At 33.2% G+C, this 21,857-nt stretch overlaps 3 protein-coding genes and 1 pseudogene across 5 annotated transcripts; 1 reads left to right on the plus strand and 3 right to left on the minus strand.

The window, feature by feature from the left end:
* Window positions 1-415: 415 nt before the first annotated feature.
* On the minus strand, window positions 416-5,116 carry LOC18614599 (cycloartenol-C-24-methyltransferase). 3 transcript variants are annotated; one of them, XM_088810123.1, is made up of 14 exons: window positions 4,927-5,116; window positions 4,579-4,706; window positions 3,326-3,392; window positions 2,950-3,023; window positions 2,768-2,852; window positions 2,613-2,668; window positions 2,394-2,448; window positions 2,006-2,053; window positions 1,753-1,836; window positions 1,478-1,594; window positions 1,310-1,393; window positions 1,076-1,201; window positions 860-957; window positions 416-713 (listed from the first exon to the last, which is right to left on the minus strand). In XM_088810123.1, exons 2-14 carry the CDS (start codon window positions 4,659-4,661, stop codon window positions 650-652), a joined length of 1,041 nt encoding a protein of 346 aa, XP_088666249.1. In that variant the 5' UTR covers window positions 4,662-4,706; window positions 4,927-5,116; the 3' UTR covers window positions 416-649. The 3 variants fall into 3 exon arrangements, with proteins under 3 accessions (XP_088666249.1, XP_017969387.1, XP_088666252.1); XM_018113898.2 differs by having other exon boundaries at window positions 4,579-4,718; window positions 4,927-5,115; XM_088810126.1 differs by lacking the exons at window positions 4,579-4,706; window positions 4,927-5,116 and adding an exon at window positions 3,745-3,810.
* A 2,832-nt stretch (window positions 5,117-7,948) lies between these two features.
* LOC18614600 (cycloartenol-C-24-methyltransferase-like) lies at window positions 7,949-11,734 on the minus strand. The gene is made up of 13 exons (XM_018113899.2): window positions 11,365-11,734; window positions 10,671-10,737; window positions 10,294-10,367; window positions 10,111-10,195; window positions 9,956-10,011; window positions 9,703-9,757; window positions 9,316-9,363; window positions 9,043-9,126; window positions 8,789-8,905; window positions 8,621-8,704; window positions 8,385-8,510; window positions 8,189-8,286; window positions 7,949-8,042 (listed from the first exon to the last, which is right to left on the minus strand). The coding sequence occupies exons 1-13, from the start codon at window positions 11,445-11,447 to the stop codon at window positions 7,949-7,951; spliced, it is 1,071 nt and encodes a 356-aa protein (XP_017969388.1). The 5' UTR covers window positions 11,448-11,734.
* Window positions 11,735-16,414: 4,680 nt separating this feature from the next.
* On the plus strand, window positions 16,415-19,492 carry LOC148764855 (cytochrome b5 domain-containing protein RLF-like; annotated as a pseudogene).
* Window positions 18,470-20,885, minus strand: LOC18614603 (DNA-directed RNA polymerase subunit beta (Protein of unknown function, DUF642)). Its single transcript, XM_007052431.3, has 3 exons — window positions 20,546-20,885; window positions 19,607-20,104; window positions 18,470-19,160 (listed from the first exon to the last, which is right to left on the minus strand). Exons 1-3 carry the CDS (start codon window positions 20,682-20,684, stop codon window positions 18,640-18,642), a joined length of 1,158 nt encoding a protein of 385 aa, XP_007052493.3. The 5' UTR covers window positions 20,685-20,885; the 3' UTR covers window positions 18,470-18,639.
* Window positions 20,886-21,857: the final 972 nt, after the last annotated feature.

Here is a 21,857-nt window from a genome sequence, read left to right on the forward strand (position 1 = left end):
GAAGTTTGCTTAAACCTTTTTATTCCTGGACATTTTTTCCTCTTCGGTGAATAAGAGTGAAGGGCATTTTCCTGGATTATTGAATAGTATTTTGCCCAGCTCAACCTTAGAAGTTAACAAAATGAAACTTGAATAGAATAAAATCTCAAATTTGGCCAAAGGCTACTCTTCATCAAACATCAACGGAATTGATATTTTTATGTTAGGGGAGTTGGACGAATATTTGGCTAGACAGATTGAAAAAGCTGGTGGCTAATTAATTTTACTTAATCTTTCCCTGATAATCCCAAAAGAAAATCCAATCAACCTAACTGAATATGGACCAATAGGACAGTCGTTTTAGATTTATGAACCTTTAAGCACATTCAAGCTTTCCTTATTGCCACAAAATATTAGGATTAAATGGAATCTATGGTGAAGGAAAATATGCTCATTAGATAACTAAAAGGAGAAGCATTCCAAATTGAGGAGAGAGCTGACAATATATCAAATACAACTGAACTCACAAAGGTCTAAACATAGATTTGCAGGTCACCAAATTGGAAGTTGCCTAGCATGGTCCATTGTTTAAAAGATGTACCACATTCTATCTGTCAAACTTCCCAGGAAAGCAGCAAGCAGCAGGTTAATTAGCTCCTGCATCATTGGATTACTGGCTCTCTGCAAGTGGTTTTCGGGCCAAGAAGAAATACATAGGCGTAAAGATCTCTTTCCTGAAATCCAAAAGTAGAGGTTTTGTCAGCATGTTAGTTGGCGACAGAAAATGGAGATTGCATCTAATTCAAACTACAACATTCATAAACCTAGGGGTAAACCAACATGCAGAAGTAATCATGGACAACAAGGACTTCTAACTCACCTGCCACCTTCAACCAACCCTTCTGCAGCCTTCTCCAGAAAATCTTGAACCCTTTGACTTCCCCTTGGAGCAAATCCCACAAATTCTAGAGCCTTGACCTACAAAGGGGAAAATTACTGGTAAATGCTTATGAACTTAATATGGCCATCTCATCCAAGAACATCATTTTTTTATAAAGAGCATCATAAGAACGGAGGGGTGTTTGGAAGCTTTTACCATATTTTTAGTGACGAAGCGTCCAATAGCCGTTAGACGGAAGCTGCTCAATGAGAAGTGGTTTTTATCTAAAGGCAAGTACCAAGGGACAGGGGAGTCAACAGCAAGATCTTTCTCCCATATTACCTAGAAGACAAAAATAAAAATAAAAGGGAAAATAGCTACACTGGTCATATTCCATCTTCAATTAAAAAGAAAAAGGGAGGAAGGGGAGAGGGAAAAGTAGAATTTCACCTCAAAACCAGCCTGTTTTAGAGCTTCCAGGCACTGTCTGGTCAACCTGATGTCTGGAAGACCATCACCAATCTCAATTTCTGCCTGCATTAATAAAACTCTCATGTAAGATCAACGCATGGATACACAACAAATGTTGGAGCATAAACATGCTCTTTAGATGCCTACCTTAATTTTCTGGTGTTCATGGTTATTGGGATCAAAAGAATCAGTCATGCACCACTCATAAGCAGCAAAATACCGACCAGGCTTCAATACTCTGTAAATCTCCTTGTAGCATCCATACTACACACAACAGATATAACAGTCACACTGATACAGATTGGTGTAAAATGAAAACAATCAAACCAAAACAAATTAAAAGAGGATAGAAAATTCATAATCCATTCCAGCTGAGATGAAAGTGATCATGATTGAGAAGGGGAAATTTTAAATTGACATACTGCATCCGGTGCATGGCAGGTAGCTTCAATAGCATAAACTGCATCAAAGCTGCTGTCAGGAAATGGCATCTTCATAAAATCGGCCTGTATTAGGTATCAATAAAAAAATCAGTCATTATAGACCACTGTTTTGCATCTTAGCACACCTTGCGTGGAAGTGATGAAAATTTTAAAACAAACAGAGAATAATAATAGACCTAACGTAAACTTGAGTTCAACAACGATATAAAAATTGACATAGAATATAACCAACCTTCACAAAGTTGCAATTCTTGTCCACGCCAGCAATGCAGTTTAATTCCTGCAAAAAGTCACCTTTAAATAAAAGAAATTGTACAGTGGTTGAACATAAAACTGGACACAAAATGTAACAGAGAAACAACATCCATCAACTGTGTATTACTATGATCCATCACTACATATTTCATTGGTAAAAAGGATAACTTGAGAAATTGTTCTTAAAATCTTGGCATGATATCTATTGGTCATAAAGCTACATATTTATTGACCCAAAAAGAACAATAATAACTTCCAAAGATAAATAAATTTACAAAGCCAAGGTTTCTAAAAGACACAAAGAAAAAAATACTATCTGCTAAAAGTGCATAAACATTTCCATCTAAGAATGAAGAGATATGCACCTTCCCTCTTGCTATTTGATATTCATTGTTGTTCAACCCTGTAACTGATGTGGAGCTGCAGCAAATCACCATACAAACATATTTAGAGGCCTCTTTCAAGAAAAAATATTGCTGCAAATACAATACCATCCAATAGTACGGTGCCACACGACATGAAAGAGAAAAGAAAAAAGAAAGATGAAAGAAACAAAGGACGTTCAAAAACAAACTGCTAGTTACCTGAATCGAGCAATTTCTCTCAGCGGTCCACCAATTCCACATCCAACATCCAACACCTGATATAAAAATAAAAGCTTGAGCTAAAAATTCAAACCAAACAGAAAACAGCAAACCTAGAATTGCAGTTTCTCTGTGATCTACAGAAGTGGAAGAACCTTGTGTCCAGGGTTCAAGCCAAGTTGTAAAGCAAGAAAATGCTCATGCCGCTTTATGCTCTCGCGAAGAGACTCCCCATTCCATCTGCAAAAACAAATTAGGATAATGATCAGCAACGACTTGAAAAAGTAACTGCACCATCTTGCTTGCATAAACTAGACAGAAGAGAATGAATGGATACCTAGGTGCAAAATGGAAAGATTCCCCCCATCCAAACTCATAAAAGCTGGTAACCAGATCATAGTACTTGTTAACCTGAATTCAATACATGGTGCGTTAATGTTTGCATATGCAATCAAGTCCTAGTTTAAGCTTATCAGCCCGTAAAGCTGTAAGGGAATAAGACCAAATGGCAGGTACCAGCACCATCTTATAGCCTGATCAAATTGACACCTGAAAGTGCCATTGAGTAATACAGAGTAAACAAGAAATAACAAGCATACAAGCACATAATCATAACTCTTAACAAAGTTGGAAATGATCTAAAGTAAGAAATCAGGCAGCAGGTTGGAAGGTTACACTGAGGGCAAGATTGGTAAAAGTTGAGCTCTCCTTACCATGTCAGTGTAGTTGGCTTTTCTCTCTTCCTCCTCACCTCCATAAAAGACATGATACTTCTCATACCTGAATCATTAACATAATCTTATATGACAGAACTCAATTACAGTTGCATAAATTTCAGGAGTTAAGACACAGAACTTTAAGTGATCATGCATATAATGCAAGGACATACAGTTCGATTTCTAAGAAACTATCCAGTGGTCTAGTTGAGGACGGGGATATACATCGCTTTGCCTATTTTGTCATTAATTGTTAGCCAAGCCTAAGTGCCCTGCCTACCATACAAAAGGGGAGGATCCTAATTATACCAACTACCCAGTCTAAAACCGTAATTGGGAGGAGTGAAGATCAATTTCAAAAATGGAGGAAAAGAATTTATGTAGCAGTCCAATCTACTTCAAGATAACTGACTTACAGAGTTGGTATGTCCATAAACTGCTATTATTATATATAATATAGCACAAACATATTTAATTCAATTGATTTGAGGGGAAAAGTTTGGCCTGCATATAGACTTTCCTCAAAAAAGTCCAATGCTGTTCTGATCCACCAGCCCGTTCGAAACAAATAATAAAACATCTACAACTTTAACAGCTAGCAGTCATGACCAAGTCCATGTCCCACACATTTTTATTTGATTCCTTAATAATATAGCCAAAAGGAGAAACACCCAAACGTCAGTTTCAATGACTGTATCCGCACTACCCAGAAACTGAAGAATCTTATATTTGACAGCTGGAGATTAAACTTAGTGTACACATAAAAAGTAGTAGAAATGAAGGGTTTTTTTTTTTTTTTTTTTCAGTTTTACGGTGAGGGGACAATGTAGAGAAACTGTAAGCTCGATCTGGAAATTAAAGTCATCTCAGAGAGAGATGATGAGCCAAAAATCAAGATTAAGTAAAGAGATATTAATCTTAACGTAAGAGAAAAGAGTAAATCAAGCCAAAAAGCTCACTCCACGGAGTGGGAAAGAGACATTAAACCATTTTAATTAAGAGAAAGATATCCAAGTCAAAGCCTAGTCTAAGAAAGATGTCATTTTGTAGTGTGTTCAAGCCAATTTCTCTTTTACTTTATACATGAACATACGCCATTGCCAGATGTAAGAATATAAAACAGAGGAAGGAAAGCATAAACGTAAAGATAAAGAATAAATCTAAAGAAAAGAAGAAAAGAAAAGCGAATATTAATTAAAGCAACAGATTCAAAAGCTAAAACCAAAAAAGAAACGGAAGATGAATAATACTTTTCAACAGCAGAGAGGACATCGGTTTTCTCAATCTTGCCACCGAGACCCGAGGCGAGATCCAATGCACCAGCCTTCGACATTCTCGCTTCCACCCGCAACAAATCTAAATTCTGTTTCTTCTTCTTCTTCTTCTTCTTCTGTTAAAAAAAAAAAAACAAGAAAACAAGAAAACGAAGAACAAAGTTATTCAAGATTCCATTAAAGCTTTTCGGATTCCTTAACAAGAACCAAAGCAAGTCGAAAAGAAGAACAAGTTTCAGATGAAAATGCAGAAAGCGAGAGAAAAGAAAAGAGGGAAAAACAAAATTGGGAAGCAGCGCAAAGAGCAAAAGGTCAAGAGAGTACCAGCTGGGGGAGTGGAAAAACACTAATTTGCAAAGACAAAAAAGGGAGGGATGTATGGTTTAAATATCCCCAGTGGAAATACCCCGTGAGATACCATACAGGGGCAGGCTGCCACCTTTTTTGCACTACCTACCGTCACCTTTCACCAACATTTAACGGACCCAGAGCAGATTCTACCATCCCCCATTGATAAATACTCTGGAATCTAACGTTGAAATCTTCCTTCTTTTCTTCTGATTTAACCAAATACTAGTATAATAACCATTACCTTCTAAATTTTAGGCAAAATGATGCTTGTCATAAGGGATAACTATTCGGCCAATTTAGTCAATTCAGTTTTAAAATTAAAAAAAAAAAAAACAAAGTAACAAAATTTTTATAAAAAGTAATCGAATTGGTCAAATTATATTCTAGAACCCAAATAACTGAAATCGATTCTATGTTTGATTTAGTTAAATTTATTATTTTTATTAATAGTAATACTAATAATTTATTAATAATATTTATATAATATATATTATAAATGATTAAATTTTCTATTGATTTGATTTAAATGTTCTGTGATTAAAAATAATATAATAAATCAAACTAGGTAATCAATAAACATCAAAATCAAACAAATTGAACCAATCAAATTTTGATCGAATTGATTAATACTCACCTTACTCAGCTTTATTTAAAAATAATGTCACGAGAGTGCCTTTGAATGTTTTTTTACTGTGTCATACCGTACAAAAAAAGTTTAAGAGGAACTACAAATTTCGACTTATCATTAAGTGTCACACAGTGTTTTAATAACCCAAAAAAATTAATAAGAAAATTAAAAAATATATATATATGGGACATGACCATGTTTGGTTGGTAGAGTCGAATACATATTTTGAAAAGTGAAATTAAAAATTATTTACAAAGTACATAATTTGACTTAAGAATAGTACAGTAATATTTTATTATTGATGTGTTTTTGCGACCACAAGGTAATTGATATGATTAATGATAATTTGATGTGATCCACTGCATTGCTGCATTGGTCCCATGTCATAGAAAATATTTTTTTGAATTTGGGAAAGGTTTTTTTGAATTTGAAAAAAAAAATTTGAACTATACTATTTAAATAAGAAAAATCATATACCAATTAATAAATTAAATACTCAGATGTAATATTAAGTTTAACTATAATTAAATTTTCATTTATATTAAAAATTTGTTAGAGTATAAATCAAAGATTAAAGATTTGTTTAAATATGATAAATTATTACAAATTTAATTGAAAAAAAAGGAACATAGTTCAAAATTTTTTAAGTATTTTAAGTCTTTGTTTTTCATTTATATCTATTTTTCAATTTAAAATTAATTACTTTGATTATAAAAAATGGGTGGGGGAGTAATGTCAAATGGAAAAGGGCTACATCTACATGATAGCTGTGATGAAACCCTTAAAAGTTAGAATACTTGCCCACCATGCCTAATCCATAAATACCTGTGGTTTATTCTTTTTGTATTGCGATTATTACTATCTATCTTCTTATCCTAAAATAAATTTTTAGATAAAACCCTTTTTTTTTGTCAATTTGCCTAATTATTTCGTACTTTCTTTGTGTTAAGTTCTTTAATAGGAATAAATCAATCATTTTATGTCGTTGAGTTTAAAAATCTTTACAAATACAATTAAACAAGTCAATATCGACTTAACTTTTATCGACAAAATCTATTTTTTTTTTTTACATTTCTAATTATATTAATAGTTTTACATCTCTAATTATATCAATATTACAAAAATTGTGCGGTGGAGGAGAGTTGTAAAATAATGAAATAATAATTTGAAATTACACAAAGTCAAAACATTTTTACAGTTTTACTTCCAATTGATTATTATTTTTTTGTTATTAAAAAACAAGACAATAATTAAACTACTATCTTCTTTTGCAAAAATTTGAGATATTTTTTCTGAGATTTCGAATTCAAGATTTAAAAATAAATTATATAAAATTTAATAATTTTTATTGCATAAATGAAAATGTTTATATATTCTTACACGACATAGATATTGTTGGAGTGTAGAATGACTTAAAAGAGTGAACTGGGCGTCAGCCGTGAGGCAGAGACAGGGGAGAGATTCCATGAGCAGCTTGTGAACCTGCATTTTGGTGAGAAGCCAGCCAGTAGAAAGAAGAGGTTTTTGGGAATCCGAGCTGTGTCCCAAAGACTTTCAAGTGTCAAGGGGGGGACACAGCAGCGCAGAGTTGAGTGTCTTTTCTTTCCTCAACAGTCAGCACATGTAAACTAAACTCCAAACCAAACACTTCTCCCTGTTCTCTCCTTGTTTGCCACGTCCTCTTTGTCTGTACTCACGTGCCCCAGTCCACCAAATTACAAAATCACCATTACAAACAAAATCAAACTAAATCGAATTTGCAATTTAAAAATTCGATAATTTATTTTTGAAGATTTTTTTTTAAATTTTAAAAGAAATAGTTTGATTTAGTTAGTTTAAATTGAAATAATTGATAAAATTTATTAAATTAGATTAATTTCAATATTAATGAGTTAAAAGAGATTTTATTCTATCATTTTCGTTGATTTTTTGTGTCCAAAATTTATAACTAAATCGATTGAAGAATAAAAAATTAATAATATTCTTTAAATAAGGAAATAATAATTTGAAATTACACAAAATCAAAACATTTTTATAGTTTAACTTCCAATTGATTTTTTTTGTTATTAGAAAACAACAGAGTAATTAATAATATGCTACATTCTAATTTCGTAAAAAATTCGAAATATTATTTCTGAGACTTCGAATTCAAGATTTAAAAGTAAATTATATAAAGTTTAATATAATATAAAGTAGTTTTTATTGCATAAAATGAAAATGTGTATACATATATTCTTACATGACATAGATTTTATTTGAGTTTAGAATGACTTAAAGCAGTTAAAAGAGCGCGAGCCATAAGGCAAAGACAAGGGGGGGGGGGGGGGGTTTTCCATTCCAAATGCAGTTTCCAGTCATTCAGATAGGCTAATTAGTTCCTGCATCATCGAATGACTGGCTCTGGTTCTCTGAAAGTGGTTTTCGGGCCAAGAAGAAATACGTAGGCGTAAAGATCTCTTTCCTGAAATCCAGAAGTAGAGGTTTTGTCAGCATGTTAGTTGGCGACAGAAAATGGAGATTGCATCTAATTCAAACTACAACATTCATAAACCTAGGGGTAAACCAACATGCAGAAGTAATCATGGAGAACGAGGACTTCTAACTCACCTGCCACCTTCAACCAACCCATCTGCAGCCTTTTCCAGAAAATCTTGAACCCTTTGACTTCCCCTTGGAGCAAATCCCACAAATTCTAGAGCCTTGACCTGCAAAGGGGAAAAGGTACCGGTAAATGCATGCTCTTATGAACTTAATATGACCATCTCCTCCAAGAATGGAGGGAGGGGCATTAGGAAGGTTTTACCATATTCCTAGTGATGAAGCGTCCAATAGCCGTTGCACGGAAGCTACTCAATGAGAAGTGGTTTTTATCTACAGGCAAGTACCAAGGGACGGGGGAGTCAACGGCAACATCTTTCTCCCATATGACCTTGAAGACAAATATGAAAATAAAAAGGAAAATGGTCACCTCTACACTGGTCATGATATTGCATCTCCAATTAAAAGGAAAAGGGAGGGAGGGAAGAAGTAAGAATTCACCTCAAAACCAGCCCGTTTTAGAGCTTCCAGGCACTGTCTGGTCAACCTGATGTCTGAAAGACCATCTCCGATCTCAATTTCTGCCTGTGTAAGCAAAACTCTCAGGTAAGATCAACTCATGGATGCACAACAAACCCAGGAGCATAAACATGCTCTTTAGAAGCCTACCTTAATTTTCTGGTGTTCCTGGTTATTGGGATCAAAAGAATCGGTCATGCACCACTCAGAAGCAGCAAAATACTGACCAGGCTTCAATACTCTGAAAATCTCCTTGTAGCATCCGTGCTACACACAACAGATATAACAATCAAACTGATATAAATTGGTGTAACATGAAAACAATCAAACCAAAACAAATTAATATAGGGTAGAAAATTCATAATCCATTCCAGCCGAGATGAAAATGATCATGATTGACATACTGCATCCGGTGCATGGCAGGTAGCTTGAATTGCATAAACTGCATCAAAGCTGCTGTCAGGAAATGGCATCTCCATAAAGTCGGCCTGTATTAGATATCAATAAAAAAAAAACCAGTCATTGTAATGTAGACCATTTTTTCTGCATCTTAAAAACACCTTCTTGCATGCAAGTGGTTGAAAATTTTAAAACAAACAGAGAATAATAACAGACCTAACGTAAACTTGAGTTCAACAACGATAAAAACAAAAAACTTGACATAGAACGTTACCAACCTTCACAAAGTTGCAAGTCTTGTCCACTCCAGCAATGCGATTTAATTCCTGCAAAAATTCATCTTTAGATAATAGAATTTTTACGGTGATTGAACCAAAAACCCGATACAAAATGTGACAGAGATACAACATCCATCAACTGTATATTACTATGATCCATCACTACATATTTCATTGGGAAAAAGGATAACTTGAGAAATTGTTCTTAAAATCTTGGCATGATATATATTGGTCATAGAGCTACATTTTTATTGACCCAAAAAGAACATAATAGCTTCCAAAGATAAATAAATTTACAAAGCCAAGGTTGCTGAAAGAAACAAAGAAAAGAATACTATCTGCTAAATATGCATAAATATTTCCATCTAAGAATGAAGAGATATGCACCTTCCCTCTTTCTATTTGATATTCATTGTTGTTCAACCCTGTAACTGATGTGGAGCTGCAGCAAATCACCATACCAACATAATTTAGAGGCCTCTTTCAAGACAATTTTTTTAATAAGAAATTGAACTGCCCAAAACCTTATCATGATTTTATACAAAAGAATACGAATAACATGCAATAGTACAGGGCCACACCACATGAAAAAGAAAAGATGAAAGAAACAAAGGAGGTTCAAAAACGAACTGCTATTTACCTGAATCGAGCAATTTCTCTCAGTGGTCCACCAATTCCACATCCAACATCCAACACCTAATATAAAAATAAAAGCGTAAGTAAAAAATTCAAACCAAACAGAAAACAGCAAACCTAGAATGGCAGTGTCTCTGTGATCTACTGAAGTGGAAGCACCTTGTGTCCAGGCTTCAAGCCAAGTTGTAAAGCAAGAAAATGCTCATGCCGCTTTATGCTCTCGCGAAGAGACTCCCCATTCCATCTGCAAAAACAAATTAGCATAATTATCAACAACAACTTGAAAAAGTAACTGCACCATCTTGCTTGCATACGCTAGACAGAAGAGAAAAGAATGGATACCTAGGCGCAAAATGGAAAGATTCCCCCCATCCAAACTCATAAAAGCTGGTAACCAGATCATAGTACTTGTTAACCTGAATTCAATACATGGTATGTTAATGTTTGCAGACGCAATCAAGTCCTAGTTTAAGCTTATTAGCCCGTAAAGCTGTAAGGGAATAAGACAAAATGGCAGGTACCAGCACCATCTTATAGCCTGATCAAATTGACACCTAAAAGTGCCATTGAGTAATACAGAGTAAACAAGAAATAGCAAACATACAAGCACATAATCATAACTCTCAACAAAAGTTGGAAATGATCTAAAGTAAGAAATCAGACAGCAGGTTGGAAGGTTACACTGAGTGCAAGATTGGTAAAAGTAGAGCTCTCCTTACCATGTCAGTGTAGTTGGCTTTTCTTTCTTCCTCCTCACCACCATAAAAGAAATGATATTTCTCATACCTGAATCATTAACATAATCTTATATGACAGAATTCAATAACAGTTGCAAAAATCCCAAGAGTTAAGACACAGAACTTCAAGTGATCATGAATATAATGCATGTACATGCAGTTCGATTTCTAAGAAACTATCCAATGGTCTAGTTGAGAATAGACATATGCATCGCTTTGCCTATTTAGCCAAGCCTAAGCCCCCTGCCCACCATATAAAAAGGGAGGATTATAGTTATAGCAACTACCCAAAACTGGAAATCTTATATTTGACAGATGGAGATTAAACTTAGTGTACATATAAAAAGTAGTAGAAATGAAGGGTTTTTTTTTTCATTTTTACGGTGAGGGGATAATGTAGAGAAACTGTAAGCTTGATCTGGAAATTAAAGTCATCTGAGAGAGAGATGATAAGCCAAAAATCAAGAATAAGTAAAGAGAAATTAGCTTAACGTAAGAGAAAAGACTAAATCAAGCAAAAGGCTCTCTCCATGCATGGAGTGGGAAAGAGACATTAAACCATTTCAATTAAGAGGAAGATATCCAAGTCGAAGCTTAGTCTAAAAAAGAAGTCATTTTGTAGTGTGTTCAGGCCAATTTCTCTTTTACTTTACGTATAAACATGAATAATATATACTTTTCGACAGCAGAAAGGACATCGGTTTTTTCAATCTTGCCACCGAGACCCGAGGCGAGATCCAATGCACCAGTCTTCGACATATTCTGGCTTCCACCCGCAACGAATGAAAGTTCTGCTTTTCTTTTGCTAAAAATAAGAACAAAGAAGAAAACGAAGAACAAAGTTATTTAAGATTCCATTAAAGCTTTTCGGGTTCCTCAACAAGAATCAAAGCAAGTCGACATGAAGGGCAAGTTTCAGATGAAAATGTAGAAAGTGAGAGAAAAGATAAAAGGGAAAAACAAGCTGGGAAACAGCGCAAAGAGCGAAAGGCCAAGAGAGTAGCAGGTGGGAGAGTGGAAAGAGAAAGGAGAGAGGGATGCTTGGTCTAAATATCTCCAATGGGAATGCTCCTTGGGATGCCCCGGCCCCATATATATATAAGGGCGGGATGCGACCTTTTTTGAACTACCAACCGTCACCCTTCACCAACTTTTAACGGACCCAGAGCAGATTCTACCATCCCCCGTTGCTGCTTTCAGTTACGGATTGATTAGGCAAAATGATGCTTGTCGTTAAGAGTAAGTATTCTGTCAATTTAGTTCGTTCGGTTTTAATCGAATTGGTCAAATTATATTCTAGAACCCAAATAGCTGAAATCCATGTTTTGTTTGGTGATTCGGTTGATTTAGTTAATTTTGTTATTTTTATTAATAATAATACTGATAATTTATCAATAATATTTATAGATTAATAAAAATGATAATACTAATAATTTATTAATAATATTTATATAATATATTTAAATGATTAATTTTTTGATTGATTTGTTTAAATGTTCAAACATCAAAAATAATATAATAAATCAAACTATATAATCAATTAAAATAGAAATCGAACAAATTAAACCAACTTAACCGTATTCAATTGATTTCGATTGGAATTAATTGATACCTTACTCATTTTTATTGGAAAATAAGGTGTTTTTTCCTTAAGATGAATGATTCATTAGTAGAATTTTATTTCATGTTGCTCACTACTTGAACAATATATATATATATATATATATATATATAGTTTTTCATGAATCCATAGGTCACATAATGTGTCTCTAGGGTGCTTTTGAATGTCTTTGTACTGTGCCAAACCCTACAAAAAAGTTTTAGAGAAAACACAAATTCCGACTCATTGTTAATGACCCAAAAATGTTAATAATAAAAAGAAAAGAAATGCAGGACATGATGGGGTTGGTTGGTTGGGTCATATATATTTATAATTTACAAAGTACATAATTTGGCTCTAAAAATATATATAAATTTTTTTATCATAATAAGTTGACGTGATCACAGGACAATTGATGTGATTAATGATAATTGATGAGATCTAATTGAAAAATTGAGCAGTTTAATTATGGTTAATTTTTTGTTTAATTTAAAAATTATTTGAGTGTTAATCAAAATTTAAAGATTCGATTAACTAAAATATATTAGAGATTTAATTGAAAAAATGAGCATAGTTCAATTTTTTTTTTAAGTATTTTAAGTCTTTGTTCTCCATTTATATCTATTTTTTTATTTTGAATTTAATTACTTTGATTAGAAAAAATGGGTGGGGAAGTAAAAGGGGCAGAGGGAGATAAGTGGCTACAGCCATCCCTAAATTTTTATTTTTATGTGTATGAAATTCAAAATATCTAGTGTTGCCTTCCCTAAATATATCAAATGAATTAATTTTGAGAAATGGTAAGAAACTTAAGTTATCTTTCAAAATCAGTGTTCAATTCCTTCTTGGCCTAAATTTTAGAATTGTTTTTCTTTTCTTTTTTTTCTCTTTTATATGTATACTAAACCCTTTTATTTTTTCTTTTTTTTCTCATACTAAACCCTTTTATCCTTTTAATTTTTTTAGTTTTTCTCTTTTTTCTTTTGTTTTCCTTTTTCCTTTTTTTTTCTCCTTTATAAGTATACTAAACGCTTTTATTCTTTATTCTTTTATTTTTTTTCCTTTTTTACCCTGTTATTTTTTTCTCATACTAAACCCTTTTATTTTTTTAAGTTTTTCTCTTTTTTTCCTTCATTTTCTTTTTTTTCTCCTTTACATGTATACTAAACCCTTTTATTTTTTTATTTTTCTTTTTTTCCTTCTTCCTTTTATTCTTTTTTATTTTGAACTTTTTTCCTTCTTTCTTTTTTTTTCTTTTTTATAAGTATACTAAACCTTTTTGTTCTTTATTCTTTTATTCTTTTTATCTATGACTTTATATAATTATTCTTTAACCAACAACCACTCTTCATATAAAATCTTAATGTCCAAAGAAAAAAGGCTACACATCTATATGATAGCATGTGATGAAACCTTTAAAAGTTAGAATGCTTGCCCACCATGCCTAATTCATAAATAGCTGTTATTTATTGTTTTTGCTATCATTATTAACTATCTTCTCATCTTAAAATGATTGTTTAGGTAAAAGCTAATTTTTTTGTACTAAGTTCTTTAATAGAAATAAATATAGTTTTTTTTTTTTATAATTAAGGGAGAGAGAATTCGAACCCTACTCTTTAGATAAGGAGATAATACACTAACCAATGAGCTTAATTTTGAAATTTTTTCCTTTTTTCTTTTTTTTCTTTTTATAAGTATACTAAACCTTTTTGTTCTTTATTCTTTTATTCTTTTTATCTATAACTTTATATAATTATTTTTTAACCAACAACCACTCTTCATATAAAATCTTGTATCTGCCACTCAGAAGTAATGTCCAAAGTAAAAAGGCTACACATCTATATGATAGCATGTGATGAAACCTTTAAAAGTTAAAATGCTTGCCCACCATGCTTAATTCATAAATAGCTGTTATTTATTATTTTTGCTATCATTATTAACTATCTTCTCATCTTAAAATGATTGTTTAGGTAAAAGCTAAATTTTTTGTACTAAGTTCTTTAATAGAAATAAATATAGTTTTTTTTTTATAATTAAGGGAGAGAGAATTCGAACCCTATTCTTTAGGTAAGGAGATAATGCACTAACCAATGAGCTTAATTTTGAAATTTTTTCCTTATTTTTTTTTCTTTTTATAAGTATACTAAACCTTTTTGTTCTTTATTCTTTTATTCTTTTTATCTATGACTTTATATAATTAGTCTTTAACCAGCAATCACTTTTTATATAAAATCCTGTATCTGCCACTCAGAAGTAACATCCAAAGAAAAAAGGCTACACAACATGAAACCTTTAAAAGTTAGAATGCTTGCCCACCATGCCTAATTCATAAATAGCTGTTATTTATTGTTTTTGCTATCATTATTAACTATCTTCTCATCTTAAAATGATTGTTTAGGTAACAATTAAATTTTTTTGTACTAAGTTCTTTAATAGAAATAAATGTAGTTTGTTTTTTTATAATTGGGAGAAGAAAAATTCAAACTTTATTTTTTAGGCAGAAAGATAATGTACCAACCAATAAATCAAATATTCGGGTGCAAAATAAATATACTTAAATAAGTCAATTTCACCTAACCTTTACCGACAAAATTTTATCTTTTTTTTTTTTACATCTATAATTATACTAATATTACCAAGAAAATGCGTGGTGGAGGAGAGTTGTAAAATAATGAAATAATAATTTGAAATTACACATAGTCAAAACATTTTTATAGTTTTACTTACAATTGATTTTTTTTTGTTATTAAAACAAGACAGTAATTAATATACTATCTTCTTTTGCAAAAATTTGAAATATTATTTCTGAGATTTCGAATTCAAGATTTAAAAATAAATTATATAAAAGTTAATAATTTTTTTTCATAAATGAAAATGTTTATATATTCTTACATGACATAGATTTTGTTAGAGTGTAGAGTGACTTAAAAGAGTTAACAGAGCGTCGACCATGAGGCACGGGAGATTCCAAAAGCAGTTTGTGAACGTGCATTTTGGTGAGAAGTCGGTCAGTAGAAAGAAGAGGTTTCGGGAATCCGAGCCGTCTCCCAGAGATTTTCAAGTGTCAAGGGAGGGACACAACAGCGCAGAGTTGAGTGTCTTTTACTTCCACGGCGATCAATAATTACATTGCATATGCTTATTTTTAAGGTAAACTATTCAACTTTTTTAATTTTAATCAAAATTTTAAACAGATTTATTAATTTTTAAAATAAATATTTCCTTTAAAAATTAAACACCGTTAATAAAAAAATAAAAATATTTTTTTATTAATTTTAAAAAAATATTATTATATATTTTTAAAGACGAGTGCTCTCCAAAGAAAAAAAGCATCGATCGGTGCTCTTTTATGTTTTTAATTAATAAAATTTTAATATAAATTACATAACAATAATTATTAAAAATAATAAAAAGTAAAATAATTAGTTTAATATTACTACATCATTAAATTAATAAAAACACTAATAATTTATCAATGCCTGGACTTATATGTCAAACGAAAAATTATTTTTTGAGACGAAGTGTTTATTTTGAAAATTAGTAGATCCGCTTGAAATTTCAATTAAAATTTAAAAAAGTGAGATATTCTACCCTTATTTTTATTTTGTAATAAACCATAGAAGATTGTTGAACTTAACCCTTTTAAACAAAAAGATCATATACCAGCAAATAAATCAAATATTCAAACACAAATATTATCTTTTAAAAAAATATATTAAAATATAAAATATAAGAAATTATATTAAAAAATAAAATATATAAAATTATAATAAAAATAAAATAAAATATATATTTAAATAATGATATTATATAAAAATTAACAATAAAAAATTAAAAATAGTATAGATGAATGAGCTATGGGACCTGACGGTTGCTTTCTAGATAGTTAGGTGCATGAAAGCCGAGACACTGCCAATTGCAGTACCTATGGGACAATGGTGCATTTGGCTTAGATATGTTGTCATCGGGAGTTAGAGCTGAGTACGCATGAATCTTATTCTTGTATCCTCAGTTTGTGACATTTCTCTGCGTATATGCAATCATAGATGGTGTAAAAGAGCTGCTGTGATTGTATCACTGTTGCCTGAATTACTAAAAAAAATTTGACGCTGTCTTCTTCCAAGGCATGGACAACGACAACAATGACAGTGATCTTACCATTTGGTCAGGTAAGTTCAACGACAACAATGGCAATGATTTTACCTTTGGTCATGCAAGTTGAATTCTACAGTTTTCATGTAGTTCCATCTTGATGGGGTGTATTGACCTAATATATCAAGAATAAGCTGATTATTCTTTTGTACTGTTGAAATACACTTGAGTCTTTCATTTATTATCAGAATAGTCAACTCAAATTTATGGTTTTGAGTTTGGTTGGCGTCCCTACCCATCAAAATGGTGCGGAGGCAAAGAATCTTGCAGCAGATATTGGTGGTGCTACCCAAAGGGGATTCAAATAAAAAATAATATAATAACATAATATAAACTATAAATTAAAATAAAAATTTTATAAATATTAAACTAATAGTACTTAATTGTTAAATTTTTTTACAAATCGTAAATAAAGCTCATGATTTTATGAAGATAATAATATAATAAATTTTTTATTTATTTTTTTTAAAAAAAATTGAAGTTAAAAAGAAAAAAAAGAACAAATAAGAAAAGAAAAATTTAAAAGTAGATATTATATATTGAAAAAAAATTAATTATATATATAAAAATATTAAAAATTATTAAATATATTGATTGAAAATAAAAAAAATAAGTGAGAAAAAAATAACTGTTAAAGATGATTAAATACATATGACCATTAGTTGATTAAAAATAAAAAAAACATTTGAGAATTAATACTACTTTAAAAATTAAAAAATAATAAAATTTAAAATTTATTAACCACATAATTAGATAAATAAGTAAATAAATAATTTTTTAATTATTAATTATTTTATATTTTTAATATAATTAATTATATTATAAAATTATAAAACTTTCTCAAATTTGAAGCTTCCAAATTAGGGCCTAAAGCCCTTGCTTGGGGGCTTCACCGAGGGCCTGCCCTGGTGCTACCACCAACAAAGATGAGCCATCAAGCAGCGGTGACGGTAATGAAAATGGCGGTAATTTTCCCTGGAAAGATAAACAGCAAAACAATGCCACCTTCGGGGATCAGGCTACTGTTGGTTCTTTGACTTTCAATGTTATAACCCTCACTCTGAAACCATCTAGTGAATCATCAAGACATGTAGCATCTGGAGATGTGGGTGCCTCGGGCAAGAGTGCAGAAAAACCATAAGTTTTTACTAGGAAGCCTGCACCTCGGACCAAGGTTCCTTAGGAGAAGGGATTCAGTCAAATGGACTGCTTAAGCTTACTCAAACGCATCCTGACCTCGCAGGTATATAATTTATCACACTCCTTTGAAAATTGTAATGTGCCAACCGCATGGTTCTTCTGTGTTTCAGGATTGAAAGGGCAGTCAAATAGGAGGTTTATTTACCTATTTTGACAATATTGTTTGTCTCAGGTGTTGGTATGCTCGAGAAATCAATGGGGAAAGAGGGCACATCTTAATTCAGTATCTTTCTTTTTCCGAAATTATTTGTGTTTTGGGTTGATCACCCAGGAAATGACAAATTTTATCCTCGACGTTGGGAATAGGGATCGTCTTACCATCAATATCCTATATATTTGTTTCACATGGTGCCTGGAACAAGGTCTCCAAGTTTCTCAGTGAAAGTACAAGCTGCTTTTTCCCTGTCTTTTAAATGATGGGGATAGCCCTTAACCTGTGTTCTTGACAGATACCATGCTTGGGTAAACGCTGGATCCTTACAGGAAAAGATGTCTGGTGAGTGCTTTGGTTGATAGTGATGGCAGAAACAGATGATAAAAACTGCTTCTTGGTACCCAGCCTCGTCGCGGATGCCACCGAGAATACCCATGTAGTCAGTTCTTCTCTTACTTGGTGTAGGAAGAAGAATTCTGTTTGATACTGATCTCGACCTTCTGTGAATCTATGTGTTCTTACCAGTCTAGAGCTGGGGTAAAGTCACCTGCTGGATATGGTCGTGAATTTACCACCTTAATGACTGCTCTTTGAGCAATTGGAAAGCCTACAGGATACTACTAGTAAATAGTTTTGTGTGTTATCCATATGCTGAATACTGACAACAGATGAAGGTGAAAAGGGAAGAAAAAAAAGGACAACTAGCCACAGAATTCTCCTTATGGTTTAGACAGCTGAAAGGGTGCCTCACCAACGGTTAAAAATATACAAATGTGAAACCAAATAACCGGTTGCAAAATCCTTTACTTAAGATTAAAAGCTATGGTGCTGATAAAACTTGGCATCTAAGCAACAGGGGAAACCCGAACTTCATCCAGAACAGGGCCGCAAAGTGATCCAAAGTCATTAATCCTTGTGTGGTAGTAAGAGCTGAAGAATGTGATCCTTGTCCTGGCTGTAACTGCTTTGAACTTCAAGCTTGCAGTCTTGAATTCACCCTTTCCTCGAGATGTGAAGGGAACTTTGACGGTATTTTTGTCAGCAAATGCCTCCACCATCATTTCTCCATGGCAACCATTCCGAGCATCTCCAATGATGATCGTTAGGTCATATAATTGGTTGGGGACAGTTCTGAGAATCTGGGCAATGGCACTTTCTCTCCCTGCAACAAGCTCAACTGCAGCCTTTCCAGCAGGGACGTTGAAGTGCTTTGAATCAATGAACTTCACAGCTTTAAGTGATTCGATGATCCAGCCCGGCAGAGGGGATGTTGAATCCTCCTGGCGAGGAGGGAGTAAGACACCATTTGTAGAGTTTACTAGGCGATGAGGACCTTCTTCAAAGCCTGGGTTCTTGACCAGATTATCTGCAATGTTTAATAATAGTATAAAGATGAGCTTAACAGTGCAGAGAAAACTTTACAGTATGTTGGGAGTGAGGGAGAAATGGCAAGGAGAAACCGATTAAATGGGGACAGAGGGGTTTTACTCTTTTGAAATTTACAAAAGCCAGGCGAAATACCATGATGAAAATACAGAAATTTGAAGGCAGTGTCTTAGATCTTGTACATCCATGTCAGTTTCTTCTGTTTGTTTTGTTTTTTGATCAGTTTTAGGTAATAGTTTAACTAATATTCATCCTTCTCTGTAGATGTAAACACAAAATGCTGATGAAATGGCAGAGACTATAGATTGAAACTACTTCTTCAATTAGTACACGCAGTAATATTTACATTCACAATCTGCCTACATCTGAGAAATCAATAAATTTCAAGTATAAGCATAAACATAAGCATTTGCTATTGATCATTACCTCTTGTAGGCATTGGACGGACAAGCTCCTTAATAGCAACTGCATCCAACAGTGGGCCACAGGTAGGATCCTCTTGAACGCCAGGGTTGTGAAATGTTACTGTAATATACTTGGATTTGGCTATAAACCCCCAAGCATAAACATCATCGCCATAGCTACTGTACAAGGTCTGCAAAGGGAGGTCCCCTGACTGGGCAGGCACTGAGACTCTCAACACCTCATCTTGCGCACAAGTTCTTGATGCACCAAATGTCAGTGCATAAAGGGTGCCTGGTTTTACTGGTATGGTTTGAGAAATTGAGGCCTCATTGCCAAGCTTCACGGCATGGACACCGTGAGCCACAGGGAAAAACATGCCACCAGGTTGCGGCCCACCAGTGATGTACTCCACTAAACCGCTGATGGTCCATTTAGGAAGTGCATATTTTCCTAGAAGTACTGTTTTTTTTAGGTCTGTTGGTTTTGGCTGTTCCTCAAAGTTGCCATTTTCAAGGTATCCTGAAGCAGGAAGCAGAACAAGAGGGAAGAAAAAAAGAGAAATTAAGGAGATTATCTGGGAATAGAAAGAACAAGTTTTGAAAAGTTTATAGTAGGAAAAAGAACAGTTGACTACTCTGGAAATATCAACATTGGGAAAAGTTTGGTTTAAGAAGATTGCATCAAGTAGAAATCTTTCAGCTGTTCTTGTAAATAAAAGTGAGTTCTTGATGCGGAAAGAGAACAAAAATGCACATCTATCTCAAGAACAATCAAGTACAATGGCTCCATGACTGAGTCAAGACTCAAGAGAGTTAAGAGAAAGCTGAATGTTGAACAGAAAGGCACCAGCATGAACTCACAGATCAGACTTTGCATCAACACCACCAAAGCAAATATGTAAAGCAATGAAGCTAAAAATATGTTATTCATAAACTGCATCAGAACATAGTACAATCTTACCTTCAAAAGGTTTAGCAGCGATTTTTGCTGAACCATAAGGTCTAACACCTCTCTTTGCTGAAACAAAAGGTTTCGGACCTAAAGCACACCCAGTGACCAATAAGGTGCAAACAAGCAAGAATGAAGTAGCCATTGTCATTTTCAGAAGGAATATGAACAGAAATCAGAGAGGGGCTGAAGGAGAGAAGAGAGGTGAAGAGGGTTTGATGTGAGAATAGAAATGAAGTTTCAAGTGCTTAAAATATATACTAGAAAAATGGGACAGAAAGAAAGAGAAAGGAAAAGGGGATCTTTAGCACAAATCGCGTTAAGTAAAGGCCCTAACTGCTTACAGAAGCATCCACTAATGTGGGCTAGTCTCCTTGTCTCAATTAGTAGTTCAAACCGAGTCCTCCTCCATAATTCATGGGAATGACATTTCATTTTCTATGATCAAATTCAGTTCTTGTTACAAAATTTATTTTTTGAAGCATTAATTTCCTGAATGCCTAGGTCTGAACTATGATGAGATCTCATTTAGTACTAATCAATACTATGGCAATGCTGTTATGCCATCCACATTCTTGTTACGGACAAGTTTTGGACATGTTCTTGCTATGATTGTGGAAGTATCTCTCAAGGAAATGGCTTTCATTAATATCTTTAATGCAATTAGACATTTAAACGCAAATCTGCAAATTTTTTGCTTTTTCTCTGATAAGAAACTGTCGGTGCAACCAGATTTTAGAAAAGTTTAACAGGCTAGGATCCGCTATTTTATCTTCTACTGAAAATCCCATTAATTTTTATTTATCTGATACTAAGTTCTTATCCAAGATCTGTCAGATTTCGTTCGAGCAATGAAAAGTATTTGGTTTCATCTGCTAAATCCAACTACTCACCATTTCGTTCTGTTAGAAGTTATGACAGAAAAGCTGACTTCCCCTACTTCAGCTTTCACTTTTCGGACACACATGACACACCCAAAGTTCTTAAAGTGTACTGAGATTTAATTTGAACTTGTCTACAGAACCAGAGAATTGAAATTTGAATTTGAACTTGATTATATCAATCTACGATCCCCCTATACATAGCTGGAAACAAGCTAACAGCTTCAGAATAATTGACCAGAAGGATAAACGTTGAGAGTTGAAGGAAAAAAAAAATTCCTGAAAAGGTGAAATGTAGAAAAGGGTAGCCTGTCCCCATGGTTTGGAAGATTGTGTGGATCCTAGTGCTGCAGGAGCAGGATTGACATGTGCAATCCCAGTGGTCCAAAAAACATGAACCCCATGTGCAGATGTCGGGAACATTTTCCAGATTCAAGATTTTG

Source organism: Theobroma cacao, chromosome 1, assembly GCF_053813885.1.
Source record: "Theobroma cacao isolate CCN51 chromosome 1, ASM5381388v1, whole genome shotgun sequence".
NCBI lineage: Eukaryota > Viridiplantae > Streptophyta > Magnoliopsida > Malvales > Malvaceae > Theobroma > Theobroma cacao.

Coding starts and splice junctions, on each gene's coding strand:
- LOC18614599 (XM_088810123.1), bottom strand. CDS start 4,661: ATGTCGAAGGCTGGTGCATTGGATCTCGCCTCGGGTCTCGGTGGCAAG. Junction 3,393..4,578: donor GTCCTCTCTGCTGTTGAAAA/GTATTATTCATC, acceptor TTAATGATTCAG/GTATGAGAAGTATCATGTCT. Junction 2,054..2,393: donor ATCAAATAGCAAGAGGGAAG/GTGCATATCTCT, acceptor GACTTTTTGCAG/GAATTAAACTGCATTGCTGG.
- LOC18614600 (XM_018113899.2), bottom strand. CDS start 11,447: ATGTCGAAGACTGGTGCATTGGATCTCGCCTCGGGTCTCGGTGGCAAG. Junction 9,758..9,955: donor AGAGAAATTGCTCGATTCAG/GTAAATAGCAGT, acceptor GATTTGCTGCAG/CTCCACATCAGTTACAGGGT. Junction 9,127..9,315: donor AGACTTGCAACTTTGTGAAG/GTTGGTAACGTT, acceptor TATCTAATACAG/GCCGACTTTATGGAGATGCC.
- LOC18614603 (XM_007052431.3), bottom strand. CDS start 20,684: ATGACAATGGCTACTTCATTCTTGCTTGTTTGCACCTTATTGGTCACT. Junction 20,105..20,545: donor CGCTGCTAAACCTTTTGAAG/GTAAGATTGTAC, acceptor TTCCTGCTTCAG/GATACCTTGAAAATGGCAAC. Junction 19,161..19,606: donor CCGTCCAATGCCTACAAGAG/GTAATGATCAAT, acceptor TAAACATTGCAG/ATAATCTGGTCAAGAACCCA.